At 36.3% G+C, this 15,206-nt stretch overlaps 1 protein-coding gene and 1 long non-coding RNA gene across 6 annotated transcripts; one reads left to right on the forward strand and one right to left on the reverse strand.

The window, feature by feature from the left end:
• Window positions 1-3,803: 3,803 nt before the first annotated feature.
• SMIM15 (small integral membrane protein 15) lies at window positions 3,804-9,186 on the reverse strand. Of its 4 annotated transcripts, none has more exons than XM_045566087.1 (3): window positions 9,085-9,186; window positions 7,329-7,461; window positions 3,804-6,554 (listed from the first exon to the last, which is right to left on the reverse strand). In XM_045566087.1, exon 3 carries the CDS (start codon window positions 6,530-6,532, stop codon window positions 6,308-6,310), a length of 225 nt encoding a protein of 74 aa, XP_045422043.1. In that variant the 5' UTR covers window positions 6,533-6,554; window positions 7,329-7,461; window positions 9,085-9,186; the 3' UTR covers window positions 3,804-6,307. The 4 variants fall into 4 exon arrangements, with proteins under 4 accessions (XP_045422043.1, XP_045422042.1, XP_045422041.1 ...); XM_045566086.1 differs by lacking the exon at window positions 9,085-9,186 and adding an exon at window positions 8,857-9,078 and having other exon boundaries at window positions 7,329-7,456; XM_045566085.1 differs by lacking the exon at window positions 9,085-9,186 and adding an exon at window positions 8,857-9,078.
• On the forward strand, window positions 9,120-10,111 carry LOC123648353. 2 transcript variants are annotated; one of them, XR_006738583.1, is made up of 2 exons: window positions 9,120-9,178; window positions 9,452-10,111. It is a non-coding gene; the product is annotated as an uncharacterized LOC123648353 (long non-coding RNA). The 2 variants fall into 2 exon arrangements; XR_006738582.1 differs by lacking the exon at window positions 9,120-9,178 and adding an exon at window positions 9,193-9,281.
• Window positions 10,112-15,206: the final 5,095 nt, after the last annotated feature.

The raw sequence follows: 15,206 nt of genomic DNA on the forward strand, positions 1-15,206 counted from the left end.
CTTGAGAAGTGTCATAGCTGTGAGTGAGTACATTTCAGATCCTCGTCATTTAGGAAGCACTCACAGGTATAATTTGGTAGAAATAAGGGTAAATAGCTCTCTCAAGTGCTAAATTAGAAAAAAGAATGAAAATATTTATTATTTCTGGAGAGGTAGCCTATAAGATTCTAAAGTATTAATCAAAAACATGAATTTGGATAAAACATGTGGAGGCAAAGAAAATTTAGTTGACAAATGAAAAATAAACAATAAAGACCTTGATTACAATGTGGGACAAGAGCTAGTTTATGGTGGGATTGTGGTTGGAGTTTGAAGAAAGGAATTAGGACCAATAGAAGTAGATAATCTATCACAAAAGGCTGAAAGGGCATTAAAGAGAAGTTGCAATAACTGGAGTTCTAGGAGATCAAAAATTACTTTGAAAAAAAAATGGAAAATAAAGGAGAGCTCTCAAAGTGCAATCAATTCCATGGATAGTTAGGACTCCAATGGTTTGTATACTGAATAAAAATGTAGATAGATGACAATGTATATGTTTAAACTCTGATTACATACAAAAGTATTTTTTAAAGGATCATGCATTATCTGGAGTACACAACCAAGTTTTTGTTGTTATAGAGCCTTTCTCACAGTGTTTGACATGTAATAGGTGCTCAATAAATATTTACTCAATGACCCAAATTTTTATGCTCTGAATAATGTACAGAAATCCTTGGTTAAGTGTTAACAATGAATTCCTGAAAACACACAGGTTAAAATTTTTACTTAATAGCAGGTAAAAACTTTAACTAAGAAATATGCTGCAGAAAAATACAACTACTTTATAAAGCATTTATACTAAAACAAGTAATCAAATGACAAAATGCCCACAACATACTTACTGAATGACAAGAAGCCGCTAGGTGCTAACACCAACATTCCAGCAGACCTGCTAATATCAGGTTAAATATTTTGTCTGACTACATTGTTACAAAAGGCAAAAAAAGGAACTAGCCACTGGGTAATATAAAAGGGGATATATTTATAGTATAACTGGATTGTGAATTGAGATTAAGATGTTCTTAAATCCTGGATTGAAGGAAAAATTATGTTTTAACATGCTAGTTTTTCTACTGCCAAATTCCTATTAACTTATTAACTGCATTCTATATACATCTTTTGCAAATGTTTGCCATATAGTCTGTTTATAAATACCTTGAAATATGGCAGAATTTACCTAAATTTTTATGGTTTTCATTTTAAAATACCTGTTTTATATAAGCAGCAAAAGAAAATCTTATCTAAGAGTCCTTGTAGGAAAATGTTTAAGATGATAATACTGGCCCACCATTAGTAGTGGGCAAGTACTTTTAAGGTGATTTTTGAGATGTGGGAATGAAGTTTGTAATAATCCATCCACTCTCTTTTCCTCTAGGCTAACATGTTTAGGATGACTGGTTGCACTGTTAGTTGTTGTTGGAACAGAGTTAAATGTCCTACATAAAAATTGACCTATAATCTTAGCCTAATTAGGATTTGCCTTTCAAACAACTTTTTAAAAAAATACTTGGCTTGAAGGCCAGACACATAATACAAGCACAATTAAAATATTAAATATTATTTTGTCTACCATATTTTTCATATTATAGATACTTACACTGTAGACATTTGCAAGTTCTTTATTATGAAAATGTCTTTCTTCATCAAGACAGAGTTCAAACCTATGCAAAAAAAAAACTTGTTAATTTCAAAAGTAAAAATGTTCAAGTTAACATAATTAAAGAATATCATATATACTTTAAGTACTTTCTTAGAAGTAATTCCTTCCTTTCTGTGCCTCTGCTGTACATGCATACAGTGTATTTTTGGTTTTCACAGTAGTGGCTTAACATTACACAAACTGCTGAAGTGCAGAAAATGCTGTTAGCTATTGGGTTTAATAATATAAATCTAACCTATTAGCTGTACCTTATATATCTGCAGTTAAAAACCAACAAAACTAGAGGAAATAATCTTTTTCCATTCCCACTTTTACAAACAGATTTCTAGCTGTCGTTTATTTAATTAACCTTGAATCAATACCATTATGTTGATTTATTTTTTTTTAATGCTAGCTCATTAACTACACTATTTAAAATGTAACCTGAGGTTATTTAGACTAGGCTTTCTCAAACTGTGCTTATGTTCTCTGAGGATGGGGGTGGAGGAAGGTGTGAAGGAGAATCCATGGTAGTTAAATTAAAAGACTCCAAGAAATCATGCAGAAAAGAAACTTGTCCAAGTTGTACTTGTTCCCCAAACTTTTGGTATCTGACCATGGAATCCCTTTCTAAAATGTGTTTGGGAAATGCAGAATTTGTCCTTGAATATTTATTCCAGATATGAAGTAAATCAGTGATTTTGTTAGGTCATTAAATATGAAATGTCCAATTTCACATCAAAAGTTTAGTTTATTATCTCTCAAATAAGAAGCAGTACAATTAATCAAAGTATGCACCTAAACCATCAACACAATTTTGCCATCTTCTTGGTAGCTTGTTTATGCCAGCAGCGAAGAAGCCTGGAGAATGAGTGCCTATGAAATTACAAAAGGTGTTTTCCACAGCTTGTTGAGAACTGAATATTTTTCCTTGCAAGAAGTGATCCAAAGCCTGGAAGTGGTAGTCAGTTGGTGCAAGGTCTGGTGAATATATGGTAGATGACAGAGTTTCCAAGTCCAGCCTCTGTAGTTTCAGCAGTGTTGCTTGTGCAACATGTAGTCGAGCATTGTCTTGCAAGAGGATTGGCCTGTCTCTACTGACCAGTTTCAGCTGCTTAATCACAGGCATCCTCATCATTTCATCCACCTGGTTGCAGCAGATATCTGCTGTAATCAACTGACCAGGTTTCATGAAGCTGTAGTGGATAATACCAGAGCTGGACCACCAAACAGACACCATTAGCTTTTTTGGATGAATATTCAGTTTTGGACTGTGTTTTGGCACTTCATCTTGATCATCAAAAAGGAATCTGTTTTTCATCACATGTAACAATACGGTATAGAAATGGTTCGTCTTTATGTGATGACACAAAAGAAAGGCAAGCTTCAAGACGATTTCTCTGCTCATGCTCGTTTAATTCATGTGGTACCCATCTATCCAGCCTCTTTACTTTGCCAATTTGTCCAATGTTGTTGTAATAATAATGTCAAACCTTGCTGCTAATTCACGCATAGGTTGAGATGGATTCATTTCCACTACAGCTTTCAACTCATCATTATCCACTTTGGTCTTAGGTCACCCATATGGCTCATTTTCAAGATTAAAATCATCATAATGGACAGAACTTCTCAACCCATTGATGGACTGTGTGTTCATTAGCTGCTCCTTCCCAAATGCTTTATTGATATTTCAAGCTGTCTGCACTACATTGGTTCCATGACATAACGCATATTCAAAAATAACATGAATTTTTGAGTTACCCATGGTTTCACAGAAATTGCTCTAAAAAAAAGAATTGAAAGATAATCACAAGCCAAACTGTGTGTTTGAAAGAATGAGGATGTACCTTCACAATAAAAACAAACAGGAAGTGTTAAAATGAAATGCCAGCGGTATCAACTGTCAAACTTAGTACTTAAGAAAATCGGACATTTCATACTTAATAACAGAATATAACCAGTTGCCAACAGAAAAGCAATCATTCCTACATAGGATCAAATTTCCTCCAACTTAGAACCATATAAAATGTAAAGTGTCCCTTGCCTTGCATAATAAAGGAAGGAATCGGTGAGGCGCTGTTAATTATAATCTATTTCAACATTAGGTTTCCAGCTCACAACTTCCTAAGCTTATTTCAAGTTTATTATAAAGAAATAAAAGTAAAAAATTTCCTTATACATCTGATATAGTCATACCATGCTGAAGTTTATCACATGGACGCTAGGGCTCAAATTCTGACACATAAACCTCTATTTATTTATTTATTTTTGATAAAATGTTTGTTATAGGCAGCCTGGAGACAGCTTCATTTCCCCCCAAAAACAACTATGAAAAGGTAATTGATTGTATTTAGTTCTCAGAACTTAAGAAACAACATAATTAAATAGGCAGGCAATTTTTTAAAAAGAAATATTCTAAATAGTAGTAAATGGGATTCTTTCAACAATAGTACTGTTTGTTACACTGAGAGAAGATGGATTTTTCTGAAGATTTCCAAACCTCACAATATTCTTTCTTTTCTACTCCCTCCGCCCACCCACTCCCCAACAGACACAAATATAATAAAATTTTGATCTCACATGTATAAAAAGCCTCTATAAATGTTGGGAAAAACTGAAGAAATAAAAAATAGCATATGTTAAACAAATACACAATTGGCATGTGTTAAGACTTTAACAGAAATTACAGAAAACAGACTTTTAGTTAAATACCTTTAAATTGCTGCAAGAGAATCAGTGAAACCACAGCTTTAGTACATAACTGAGAATTATGACTATATCCTTTGCTTCAATACTTTTATTCTAAAATGTGACCATAAGTAAAACATATATATATATATAAATTTTCCCCATTAACAGCTTGATTGTAGAAAACCAACCAAACATATTTTAGATATACCTTAACCTAGTTTTTCTCAAACTGGGCTCTAGGACCCATTGGGGCTAGTAGTTCTATACAAGTATTTTTTACAGTTTTAATTTCAGTGATGATATAAAAAGTATATCCTAAGTCACCTGAATAACCAACTCATAACTAAGCACTGAGTTATTTCAGTGCCTACAGTTGCAATATGTTGCTCACACTGGCAGCAAGTAGGAACTGATAGATAACCTAAAATAATAGCATTATGTTTTATTCTCAGGGGTCCTTAGGTTCTCAAATTTGAGAAACACTATCCTAAACTTTTACAAGGATGCTTAGCTATGATTGAAATGCTAACTTGCCTTACATATCTAACTTAAATTGTTACCCTCTCCAAAAAGAAAACCAAAAACTCAGGACCTCTTTACAAAAAAGTATGAAATTTATTTTAATATCTAGTTTCATTTTTAAATTAGAGCTGTTGGATAATTTTTATAATTTATTATTCATTATCAGAAGTGCAGAAAACATTAATAAGCTATTAAACACTGAGTCAATGAATAAAATTATTGGATCTTGCACTTAAAAAAGTGATGTTTAATAGTGAAAAGGTCCAGTTATACTACTTAACTGACAGAAACATACTTTAACTCTTTACTTCTAATTATAGCATAGTCTCATTGACGTAATTTATTCTCTTCACCCAGTTACTATGCCCAACAAAGTGTTTCCAAATTTTAAGCCTTTCTTTACCACTTATGAGGTATAACTTAACTGTTACTCTTTAAGAGTTCTTCAAAAGAAATGTGAAATTTTAATTTTCCCTTTGAGCCTGTTTGACAAAAAAATATTGGACATCATTACCATAAAAGTTAAAACAAAGAATGGAATAAAAAACAAAGGGTCTATATAATAAGCAAATTACCTGATAAGATGTTTTAACTATTACACAGTTCTACTTAGCACAAGAATAAACTGGTTCCAAAGTACTACAGTGTTTGGCATTTTTATTGCAAGCTATAAATCATAGTATTACTTTTCTCAAGTCATCTATAAGAAAATGGCAGTGTTCACTAAGTACAAAAATTGTTATATCCAGTAGGTGGTATTATACATAGTTAAGATAAAAGAATTCTTTATAAAATTAGATTTAAAAAATGCAGAATGTCTTGTTAATTACCAGTTGTCTCAAAGACTAATATCAGAATAATGCAGAAAATAGAAATACTCATTGATTAAACATTATTTTGCTTTGAGAAAGCCAAAAATGATTCTAAGAAATAAGCAATAATGATAAAAGATGTGATTAATATACTGTATCTCTTTTAAGCCAAAGCATACTTTTCACCTCAGAGAGTCCATTTCTGACTTTTACATTCTTAATTTCCTTTGTCCAGTAAAGGACCCCATTTTAAATAGCTTATTTGAAATGTTCATAATCTAAAGTCATTTTTCTCCACAGGATGTTTTCATTTCAGCATGTAAACTGCTAAATGGCAAATGACTAAGTCAATTATAAAGAATTTGTACCATAGTAAAAGCCAATTTACAATAACTGTCAATAGATACCAACAAAAATTTCTATACCCAAGCCTAAAAGTAACTACAATATTGAGGTCAGAATTAGCATGATTCTTCCATTTGGTCAAATTTCCTTTACTAAATAATACTGTCAAGAAATACAAAAAAGAAACCTTAGTAAGTCCTTCCAAAGCTGCATAATCTTCCAAATGATTTTCCTCTGGTTGGAGAGCCTGTTTATTCCTTCAATCCTTTTTCAGTCGTTTAGCTTTTGCAATATTTTCTTGACGTTTTTGTTTCTTCTTTTGCTCCTTCTCTCTGGCCTCAATCATCTTGGCCAACTTCCAAGACAGTACAGCACTTGCTAGGAACAGTGGAGTTAGGGCCAAAATAACTGTTGTAAGAAAGCCATAAGGGTCCGTTGCAGCCCATTCCACAACATACTCAGCCCAAGCCTTAATATCAAACATCTTCGTAGCAGTCTTAGGAAAACTAGGGGCGAGGGAGTGCAGAAGAAATAAATAGGAGAAAGACTATATGGTTAATCAAATTTTGAAAAAGTTTCATCATACACCCAGTTAATTCAGAATTCCATTATCACTCATTTGCTTGTTTTGTTAAAAAGTACAAATTAGTATTATTTTAGTAAGTACTAACATCTCCAGTTAGGAAAAAATAATTCAACTAGGACAGCCAGAGTAATGACACTTAAAAGAGATAAAGTTATAGAAGATAAAAGTAAAAACCACGAGACTCTGTCACAGGCCTATACATTCTCACATGCCTCCTATATTCAAGACAAACTTCAGTGGCAGACTTTTATAAGAATCTTGAGTTTTCCACACTCATTCAGGAAACAGCTGAATCCTGTTTGTCATTTTTTTGACATATCCTTAGTACTACTAAGTACTAATTAACAAAAGTACAAATCATCAAATTTGGTGTTTAAAAAAAGTAATGTGCTATTTTATGCCCTTTCAGCTTTGATGACCACCGTTGGAATAAACATGATAAATAAGAAAAGTAGTCATAACAGGTGCCATGCATTTTGTTCCTTTCTGAGTAAAGAGAAGGACAACCATCTAGCAAATGAGGATGAAAATGTACTTAAGTGCCATTTTCTATTTTGCCCCAGAGGCTTTTCTACCTTTCAGGTTGTGTCAACCTCTACTCAAAGTAGAATATTAGAATACCTGGGTAGGATACAGGTGTACATACAGCCACTTACAATTTCAGCTGGGATTAAAAAAATCATTTATCATTTACCTTATCCTTGAGTTGTGATCTCTTAACTTTGTCCTGGTATTATTAGTGAGCCAATCACAATTCTAGATCACCCTTGGTTGTCTGTAGTCTTCTTGAGTTCTACCATACACTTCTGAGAGGTTTAAATTCTATACTGTCAGTGAGTTGGAAAGAATAGATAAAAGAAAAAAAACTTAAGTCACAACTTTCAGGATAATTATCCTAAAACTTTAATTGAAAAATCTCTATATTGTATATATGCATCCCATATGACATGTAAAATTAACCTGTCGATTATAGGCATTTAGTATATATTTCTTCTTAATTTGAGTTTAACACAATTGTCAGTCCTCTGTAAGAAAATCCCAATTACTGGAAATCAAGTATTTTACTAAGTTATTTATTTAAATAATAAAATTATTTTTAAATTTGTTGACATGTAAAAGACAAGTTGGCGGCCGGGCATGGTGGCTCATGCTTGTAATCCTAGCACTTTGGGAGGCCAAAGGCAGTGGATCACTTGAGCCCAGGAGTTCTAGACCAGCCTGGGCAACATGGTGAGATCCACCCACCCCCCCCAATATCTCTACAAAAAATTTTTTTAATTAGCCAAGCATGGTTTGATGGAGCATGCCTGTACTCGTAGCTACTGGGGAGGCTCAGAAGGATCACTTGACCCCAGGAGTTTGAGGCTACAATGAACTATGATCCAGGCCACTAGACCCCAGGCTGGTGACAGAGCAAGACCCTGTATCTAAAAAATAAATAAAAATTACAAAATTAAAGACCAGTTGGCTCACTGATGTTACACAACATATCCATTCCTAGATCTTGAGCTTTCTATAATAAAAATGTTGCCATTCATTCATTAAATTAGGTACATTATTACAAAATCGAACCCCTGCCCTTGCTCTTTGCAAGTTCTATCTATTATACAATTCGTGTCCTTTATTTAAAAAATCAGGATAGCAATGTTTTTAGCTAAAACAAAATCACTTCCAATCCCATCACTTCAAGAAAACTGCCACTGTTTTAATGTTTTTCTATGGCTTCTTCATACTATCAACTAAAGTCATGTCTCTACTTGCAACTGAAGACACATGAAAATGCCTAAAACGTTAAATATCCTAGTCCCAGTCTTCGTACGCCCTGGCCCACACAGTCAGAACTAGGTTCTACTGAGATAGCTTCTCCACCCCAGTAATGAATAAACTATGCAAGTTTCAGACAAAAGCAAAAGAACTTCGCAGTAGAGAGGGAATCAAGGACCTGATTTATGGCAAAGTTTTGGCCATTAACACAAAGATTTATCGGCCACAGGCCACGCATCTTCCCGCACCTCACTTCGGACCCAAAGGTCCACGCCTGCCACACTTTCAGTTATAAATACTAATCTTCCGCCCCCAAATTGTCGACCAGACTCGATCTCCCGACCAGACCTGCGTGGTGCCTGAAGCTGCAACTGGTGGCACTTTACGGCCATCAGCACTTTCTCCTTTGTATTCCTCTTCCTCTTTATGTTACCCCTTGGCCACTCACCCTTCCTTACCCTAACGCAGCAGCCGCTGGCCCACGGGACCCACGTTCACCCCGGCCCCTCGGCCTTGGCAAGCGCGGGCCTCTCCGCAGAGCCGAAGATTCCAGGGAAAACGGAGTCGGCACCGCCACCCCTTGCGCCACGGCCGCCAGCGCCAGGCACGGGGACAAAACCACCCCAGCGGCCGCCACTAGTCCCCCCTACGTCGCGCCAGGGACTCAGACCCCACTTCCGACTCACCGCCAGGCCGGAAGCAGGAAGGCGGAAGCCACGGCCTTAACGGCCCGCCCACAGGCCGGCCCTAGCCTGGAGCCGGGCGTGAGGAAGTCTAGGGGTCAGTTTCCGGCTGCGCCATTGTCGTGTGGGTTCGGGCCCTCGACTGCGAGGACGCGGCGGGGTGGGGGTGGGGCGGCTTCGAGATTTCTGGGGAGCGGCAGGTGAGGCCGCGCGGGCCGGGCGGCGGGACCGGGGCTCTCTTCCGGGCCGGAGCCCTAGGCCGGCCACTTTCGGGCGACAAAGGGGTGGGCGAGGAGGCGTGGGGCGGCCTCAGGCTCCAAGGAGCAGGTCCGAAACTATTACGGTCTCCTGCCTTTACCCCCTGGGTCAGTCGGGAAACAGCGCCCCTCCCAGCTGAAGCCGGACACTTGGAGGGTCCTGGGTGGGTGAGGTCGACTGACACCAAAGAGTGGCGAAGAAAGGAGCTGGTCTTCACAAACCGCCCAAAGTCAAGGTGAGGGTCTCCCAACGACCCTTGAAGGATCCTGGCGAGTTTTTCCTGGTTTACATCCCACTGCATGCCTCTCTCTTCTGGCTGGACGATAGTTAAATCCTCACGTAAAGGTGACAAGCAGCTGGGCCGTGATGGAGTCGCTGACCCTTGTTACTAAGGGGAAATGTAGCCATGCTGTGTGAAAAAGGATTTTTTGTTGTTGTTTGTTTTTAACTTAAGAACCTAACTCATTTCACAAAAGAATGATCGGTACTTGCCCAAAGTAAACTTGATAAATAATTAAACTGTCAGGGCATAGAGTTCCCATAGAAGTACTTGTTCTTTTAGTACTCAAATAAAGGGATGCAAAAGTCAACAAGCAGAAAGGGTGAGTTAATATTGTCTTCTAATCTACAGGAACTGAAAGATTAGCTCTGGTTTGGTTGGTGACCAAATTTTGTGATTGCTTGCACAGAACTGCTCTGTTTGACTACCTCTGGCAAATGTTGCAAGACCTCTTCTCAGTTGTGTGCCAAATAAAGCAGGTTTTTTATTCTCGAAAGACTATAGAATGTTCTCTTTGAGAAGCAAGCTGCGGCATGTATAACGAGTTTAGGTATAACAACAATAACTATTATTTACCAGGGAACAGGCTTTTGGCAGATAATCTAACGATCTAAAATATTGTTCGTTGGGCATATGTTAATGTTGGTATGTTGTATTACCAGCAGTTGTTTTCTTACTCATTTTTATTTGAAAACCTGGATGGTGGTTTTGGAGCCTATGCTGCTCAGACCTAGCCTGTACTTGTAGTAGGCAGAAAAAGCAGACTCAGTCACTGGATTGTGTGCACTTTACTTGTTAGAGGTAACTGATTTTTTTAAATCGGCCCAAACAAATAGTGAATCCAGGATGGGGTCAGAATTTATTAGCATCCCTCACTCCAGATGCCGGTGTGTGTGTGTTGTATTTTAATCACAGATGGTTTTCTCAATTGGGTAGTTGCTCTCTTGCATCCTTGGTTAAAAGCACAGGGGCAGGAATAAAAGGCGTATAAAGAGGAAGCCTAGACTATGCCTTTACAATCTAGTTTTACTGATCTAGCTTCTAGTTACAGGGCAGGCTGCAAGCCCAGGAGTAGCATAGGAGTTGCCAACAGCTGAGCTCCTTACTGCAATTTGCATTGCCTTAAGGAAAGGTGGTGTCAAAATTCGGTTAGATAATTTGGACTATTTTATGTAGTGAGGAGTTTTAGCTTGTGTGTTGAGAGTTACAGGTTTTGTCTCAGTACGGATAAGTATCTGATGAATCATTCAGAGCCTGTTTCCTCAAAGCATGCTAGGTGTTCTCTAGTGCCCTTTCAGCTTTAAAATCTGTAAATTGGACTAGATTTGGTTATTTTTCTGACTTGTGCTTCATAAATAGCATAGTAAGATATTTAGCAGAAAATCACTGCCAGTTTCCTTAAAGTTCTATTCTGTATTTGAAAAGATCCTATCCTTAATTAGGTTTTTATTCTCTCTCAAATGTCTGTCAGAATACTAGTTTAGAATAACAAAGAAATAAGGTCTGTGTTATTTACTCTTAAGAAATAAGATTTTATTATTCATTTAACCTTAGCCAAATTAACTAAACCTTACCCTATTAAATAGGGTCAGCCTTTTTATTAAGATTAATTCCTGTGTAGTATATTGTACCACCAGCCTCATCAGCACTACCGTACTGTATTGCAGTTATATTTTGTAAATGGAGCCTGATAAGATTCTAAGTTTTTTTTCTCTTGAGAAGGAAGCCCTGGCAGTCTTATGTCATTTTTTGACCAAAAAGTCTTTTTCCCTTGATTGCTACGAAGTTACATTTCACTCTAACCCGTGTCAAAATTGTGATGGGTAAAACCTGGATAAGATTCAGATAATATTATTATAAGCTAATATAATTTAATAATTAGTCTTGGCTAAAAGATTTTGAGAGCTCTCTCAGCTGCACATGTGGCTATTTCCCTGCAATAACTCTTCACATATTTGACTTTGATGGAATTGGCTTCTCTAAGTTTTGTTTTTTGAGATTTTTTTCCTTCCATTGAAACACAGTGCAAATACATTTCTTAATAGGCACATTTATGTGATTTTTAAAAGCCATCAGGTTTTAATGGTAGATATTTGAAGGATCACACTAAAGAATAATTTTTTAAAAGCTATTTATTGAGTACTAATATGGGCCAAGTGCTTTGCATTGGGTATCGCTAATCCTGAGACTAAACAACCCACAGGATTGTACTCATATAGCTATTTTACAGATAAGGAACCAGAAACATTGAAAGTAGAGCAGAATTTTAAAATACATCTGGCCAAAATCCTTGCTCTTTTTTAATGTCCAAAGGCTTGACAAGAAATGCTGATTTCATAATATGAAAGTATGTTTTTTGATACTATAATTGTTAACTAATAAAATCTGAAATCTCCCTTTACTCCAGAATTGCCTATTGCCCAGGTGGTGGCAGCATGTTTCAAAGAGCTAGTGTGCTGGGGAAGGTTTTTCTCCAACCTTACTAATTGTTTGCTGCTTTATCCTACATACGTGACCTATCAGCCTCTTTCTGTTGGGCTCTTGCACTGATACTAGACCAACCTGTCAATGGTTCATCTTTTGGTTGGTATGAATGGGTCATACTCTTATCAGTTTCCTTTAGGCCTGTTTTACCTACAAAGGATCACCAAATTATTTTCTAGAAAACTCATTTAGGCCTAACCAGTAAAACAAATTTTTTTCAGGTATTTTTTTTAAACCACTATTAAATGTTGTTGGGCAGAAACGCCTCCTAAACTAAATATTATTAGCTAACATTATTAGGAAATACTTGTTTAAATTAGAAAACATACTTCTTAAGAGATACAACAATTAAGGAGGCATTGAAAAGCTTTTAAAGGGGAGAATTAGTTTTCAAAATAAGAAAGAGAAGATTCAGTAGGGAGCAGTGCTAGGTTATATAATTCAGAAGGAATGCACATAAATATATAGCAGAATAACTCATTAAACCTTCTTTAGCCAAAAATTGCTTGAAACATTCTGTTCACATCTTTACAGGATTGCTGCCTTCCTAGAGATTTCAAATCAAGTGCTACCTGTCAAAAAAGTCCTCTTCACCCCATCATTTTTATTTTTTTCACAATCCTCCCTTCCCTCAGTCTGAGATCTTGTTTACTGGTTTATTGTCTGTTTTTCCCACTAAAATGTAAGCTATATGAGATCATTTACCCTAGTATCTAGAACATTGGGGTTTTTTTGTTGTTCATCTGTTTTTGGTTTTTGTTTGTTTGACAGTAAGTCTCACTCTGTCACCCAGGCTGAAGTGCAATGGTGTGATCATGGCCTACTGCATCCTTGAACTTCTGGGCTCAAGCAACCCTGCCACCTCAGTCTCCCAAGTAGTTGGGACTACAGGCGTGCACCACCATACTTGGCTAATGTGGGGAGGGGGTTTGTTTTTGTAGAAATAGGGTTTCCCTATGTTGCGCAGGCTAGTCTCAAACTCCTGAGCTCAAGCAGTCCTCCTGCCTCGGCCTCCCAAAATGCTGGGATTATAGGTGTGAGCCAGCATGCCTGGCCTAGAACATTGTTTTAAATAATTGATTTCAGGATATAACATTGGTACTTACAAATAAACTGTGTTTCAACAATTCATGAAATAATTTAAATCCTGGGTATTTGTGAAGCTCATAATAAAGTACTAAACTGTTGGAGTATGTTTTGAAAGTGATAAGAGATGCCCCAGTAAGAAGAGGTATTGGGATTAATAAATAAAAGTTTGGGGAAAAGTTAAAATAATTTTAGTTATCTAGTTAAGATAGACTAAAGAAGACTAGTGGCTTAATGATTTCCAAGTATGTAAAAGGAAAGTAGTGATTCATTGTTTCCAATGATAAGATAAATTAGTCCTAGACTGTAGGTGCTAAGATTTAAGATAAGAACAAAGTAGAGTAGAGATCTAAATAGAGATCTTTGAAAATGGGATAACTGTATATGCAGACTAGATGCTCTGTCTAGATATTTTCCAGCCTTATGATTCCAAATATAGACTGCAGGAGAAATACTTGAGATTAGATAGCAGGTGCTTTCCTTGATTATTCCTTGCTGCACATGTCCAATCCATACATTTTAGAACCAATTCAATGTGTTTTTTGAGCACAGTCAATACAGGTGATTATATATTGCTGTTTGGGGTAGTTTACAGAATTTTGTTCACATAATACTGAGAATTGGGTGTCTGCTTTTTTAACACTAAAACTGTTTACAATGGTTAATTTCCAGAATGTGCTATACATGCCCATGCTGCAAACTAATTTTCTGTGGCACCATTTTGGAGGAGTAAAATGCCCAGGAAATCCCTCTGAAGCCTTAGGTTACAGTCCTGTTAAAGTTGTGAGAGACCCTAAGCTTTCTTGCTGAATCTAGAGGTTCAAATATTAGGCCTTTTTGTCAAGTAATCTTTTATTTCAGTGCTAGGTTCTCCTAGCCATTGAGTTAAGAGTTTCACTTTGGGAAAACTAGTCCATGTATAAGAAGCCTTCAATGTAAAAGTTTGTATTGCAAAAGCAGCCACTAGCACCATCACCTTCACCAAGTAGCATTTTAATTTGAGCTGTATGCTTTTGCCTAAGCAAGCTGCTTGAAGTAACCATGTATCATTTTTTAACTGCATTTTGCTATATGACATTGGCAGGGACATTCATTGTCCTCTGGGTTATACAGTGCCCTTTATATAAAGTCCCATGTAAGATATTTTAGAATGTGATTCTAAGAAAAGTCTTGGAAGCCATTTTTTGATCTTGAGAATTTTGTCTCTCTTTGATTTGACTGTCGGGAAGCTCAAGAGCCAAATTTGAAATTCATGTTTAATATTCATCCTAACCGGCATACTTGCATTTCCTAGAACACATATCCTATATCATTATTGTATGTGTTCATATAGTAAGACATCTTTAAATCCTTTGTGAAATGAGATGAGGTATAGGTTGCTTGTAGGTAAAGTGTTTGAATCTTAGAACTTTATAGAGACAGCTGATAAGTGACAAGTACTTATTGGCTAGTAAAGTTCTTCCAATGTTCCTAATTTTTATGTTTACTTTTAAATCTTACAATCATTAAGAATTAGTTCTCATTCAGAACTATGGAACATAGAAAATTATTTAGAATTGCATCCCAAAGTCTAATTCTAAAAACTAGTTTGTATCTTAAATAGCCCTCAAAATGTAATGTGTGTATTTGGAATCTAGTTTAAAAAGTGAACAAAAATTTACTGGTGCCAGGCTATAAATATAGATTCCTAAATCATCACTTGCAGACATATCCTGGTCCCTCAGTTAAAGACATCCTGGTCCCAAATTCTTAAATTGCTTTTGCTGAGTTCACAGTTTACATTTTTAGGTTTCCTGACTTAAAGTTGGGGAGTGAAACCGTCTGAAATTCAAAAACTTCATTCTGATTCATATGTATCCTCTTGAAGTATAATAAGTAATAGTGGTGAGTATATTGAGTTCCTGGAGTCTTTGAATTTGTAGTTTTCCTAAATTTTTAGATTTGACCTTGATCAACTAATTTTCTACTGTCTGAAGTAAGCAGATGATAGTAATAACTTGCCTTCAGACATAAAAGT

This window comes from Lemur catta, chromosome 12 (assembly GCF_020740605.2).
Source record: "Lemur catta isolate mLemCat1 chromosome 12, mLemCat1.pri, whole genome shotgun sequence".
Taxonomy (NCBI): domain Eukaryota; kingdom Metazoa; phylum Chordata; class Mammalia; order Primates; family Lemuridae; genus Lemur; species Lemur catta.

Coding starts and splice junctions, on each gene's coding strand:
- SMIM15 (XM_045566087.1), bottom strand. CDS start 6,532: ATGTTTGATATTAAGGCTTGGGCTGAGTATGTTGTGGAATGGGCTGCA.